Consider the following 3,154-nt stretch of genomic DNA (forward strand, 5'->3'; position numbering starts at 1 on the left):
GTTCATACTCCCTGAAAAATTCATATACATCCCTATTGCTATGTTCATTATATTTTTCATACCGGGGTACCTCTCTCTTATACTCTATCTTACACACTTCCTCAAGTTCATTCACACTATTATCTTCATTGCTAAATGGCTTTTTGTTTCCTTCTTCCTCATTCGAATACAACGAATCTAACTCTACATTTAAATTCTTAACTATAATCATATTCTGCTTATCTTCCTTCTTATTTACCATTTTTATCCATTGATGATCATCCTCACTCTCACCCTGACCCCATTTCTTTTCTTTCTTCACATCATTCTACCTTTTCTCTCACTTTCTGTTCATCCTTACTATGCTTAATAACTTTACCTTCTTCACTTTCACTAATACTTCCTTCGCCATCATCATTTACCTTAGTCTTTTCTTTCCCTACCAGCCTATTACTAATATCATATGAAACTCCTTCCTCTGCACTTTAGCCCATAAAAGCTTTCATAATTCTAGTTACTTATCCCTTCATAACTTCCATTAGTTCTTCATTACCTCTCATCCCTATCCTTACACCTTCCACTCTTTCTATAATTACCTTTAGCTCTTGTTGTATATGATACATATGGCGCACCGTACTTGTAGTCCGTGCATGCGCTTTGAAATAAATGACAGTTCCCTCTAAGATGTCGTCCTGTTTAGTGCCGTATTGAATATGGTGGCAGCAGTGTCTGCCCTGTATACACCTCCAGTGCTACATAATGGATTATAAATAATTGTGAAATGGATAAAACATCACCGGGAACGTTCAGAGAGGGGAAGGATGCCATTTGCCAAGAACTGTCGAGTAGAAAAAGGATCGCAAATGTGCTGGCCCTCAACCAGCGTGGCCAAGCAAAATTGCTCCACTGCCTTGACAGCCTAGGATGGATACCGCTCTTCACCCAGAAATAAATCCCGTCCTTGTCAACACGAATGTGATTTAAGACTGTGATCGTTATGGCAGAAAATACAGTAGTTATTTTATGATTTTGAATGCAATGTCTGTGTATTTGGCCAGGAATGTGCGATAATCCAAGCGGAAATATCTTATACCTCGCCAGTGTATTGTTTATGCTTTGTTCATGTTTTTGTGCATAAAGTCTTGCAAGAGATAGGTATTCTATGGTAAGCTCTTAGCCAGGTGTTCATGGAATGTCGTTTCTCACATTTGATTGATACTGTTTTTACATGTACCTTTGATTGAGTATCTAGCCTTTGATTAATGTGCCCTTGACTGACTATTTTAACCATAGCCACTTATCAAATCCCTCCCCCAACCCCCATGTCTTTAACAAGCGATGTGGTGGAAAACTGAAAAGAATTTGAGTCCGCCTGGGGAGATTATCTTATTGCCACTGAACTTGATAAGAAACTGAGAAATGAAGACAATACCCGAAATTCCGCAGGGACAGCCATGGTAGCAGTGACACTATGTTAAGTCATGGGCCAAGCATGCAAGCGAGTGCTGACAAACCTACCAACACTCACTGATAGTCAGAGAAAAGACCCTGAACGCATCATCGTAGCCCTCAGGGAGTATTTTATTCCCCAAAGCAACATCTTATATGAAAGGTTCGTGTTCAATACCGCAAAGCAGAAGAGCGATGAGATGATAGATGGTTTTGCGATGAAGTTATGCCGATTGGCCGATTCGTGCGAGTTTGGCAATCTACAAGATGAACTAATCAGGGACAGAATTGTTATCGGCACAACTGACGAGACCGGCCGAGAGAGACTGTTGCGAGAACGCCCCATCCCCAACCTTAACCAGGTGATTGAGAACCTTCGAGCGGCGGAGATGTCCCGCAGCCATAAAGAAGCAATATCGGGGGTAGCTCCAGTTGACCATCTGAAAAAGATGAGGAACGGTCGGAAAGGTCCAAATCATCAGAATCAGCAAGGCCAAAAGCGGTCCCCAACCCAAGGCAAGAAACCAGCCGGCAAGGACAACTCTACAAAGATGCCAAAATGCAATTATTGTGGGAAAGACAAGCACCTAAGAGAGCAGTGCCCAGCCAGAAACAACACTTGCAAGAAATGTAAGAACAAAGGCCACTGGGCCGCAGCATGCTGAAGCAAGGCAACTCACGAAATTGAAGAAACGCCAAGTACTTATGAGTACCTCAATGAAAGCAACGAAATCACCGTTGGAGATTCTACATCAGCGATGTATCTTGGTGAAGTGATTAGCGTAGATGCGATTGATGACGATTTCTGGTCAACTGATGTAGAAATCAACAACCACGTAACGGGATTTAAACTCGATAGTGGGTCTAGGATATGTGTTGTGGGAGACTCAACACCATGGACGCAAGGTCTAGTTCTAACCAAATCGAACGACCAGTTCTGAGGCCCTGGAGGAGTCAGCCTAAACCACCTAATCGTCGGAGCTCTACGTCAAGCGGAGATCAAATCAGGTCAGCGCACACATCGTGAAGATGTCTATGTGATGAGGAATCAGTCTAAAAACCTCCTCTCTAAATCGGCTATACAGGCGCTAGCTCTACTCACACCGGCCTCCACGGTATACGCAGTTGATTCGTCCCAAGACTTCAAGGAGGAGTTCCCCGGAGTCTTCAAGGAGCTTGTCCTGCTCAAAGAGACGTACAAGATTCCGCTGCGAGACGACGCCACACCGTTATGCTTATACACACCGAGGTGAGTGCCACACCCATTACTTCCCAAAGTGAAAGATCAACTAGAGAAGATGGAGAAGTCTGGCGTAATTTCTACAGTGACTGAGCCAACCGAATTGTGTTCCGGCATGGTCATCGTCCCAAAACCATCAGGAGACGTCTGCATACGTGTGGGCTTGACACCAATGAACCGAGCAGTCAGAAGAGAAATTCACCCGATGGCAAAGGTAGATGACAATCTGGCAAAGATTAGGGGAAGCACAATCTTCAGCAAGTTAGATGCAAACTCCGGCTTCTGGCAGATCCCTCTGCACCCAGACTCCAGACTGCTGACAACCTTTGTCACGCCATACGGGCGCTTCTGTTTCAACCGCCTGCCCTTCGGCATTAGTTCGGTGCCGGAAGTATTCCAGAGACTGATGTCAAAGATCCTAAATGGGCTAGAAGGGGTAATCTGTCATATGGATGACATACTGATTCATGCAGCGACAAAACCTGA

General features: G+C 44.1%; 1 protein-coding gene across 1 annotated transcript; it reads left to right on the forward strand.

The window, feature by feature from the left end:
• The first annotated feature begins 1,460 nt into the window (after window positions 1-1,460).
• On the forward strand, window positions 1,461-2,093 carry LOC137639509 (uncharacterized). The gene has a single exon (XM_068371776.1). It carries the CDS (start codon window positions 1,461-1,463, stop codon window positions 2,091-2,093), a length of 633 nt encoding a protein of 210 aa, XP_068227877.1.
• The last annotated feature ends 1,061 nt before the right edge of the window (window positions 2,094-3,154 follow it).

The sequence above is a fragment of the Palaemon carinicauda genome, chromosome 4 (genome assembly GCF_036898095.1).
Source record: "Palaemon carinicauda isolate YSFRI2023 chromosome 4, ASM3689809v2, whole genome shotgun sequence".
In the NCBI taxonomy this organism is placed as follows: domain Eukaryota; kingdom Metazoa; phylum Arthropoda; class Malacostraca; order Decapoda; family Palaemonidae; genus Palaemon; species Palaemon carinicauda.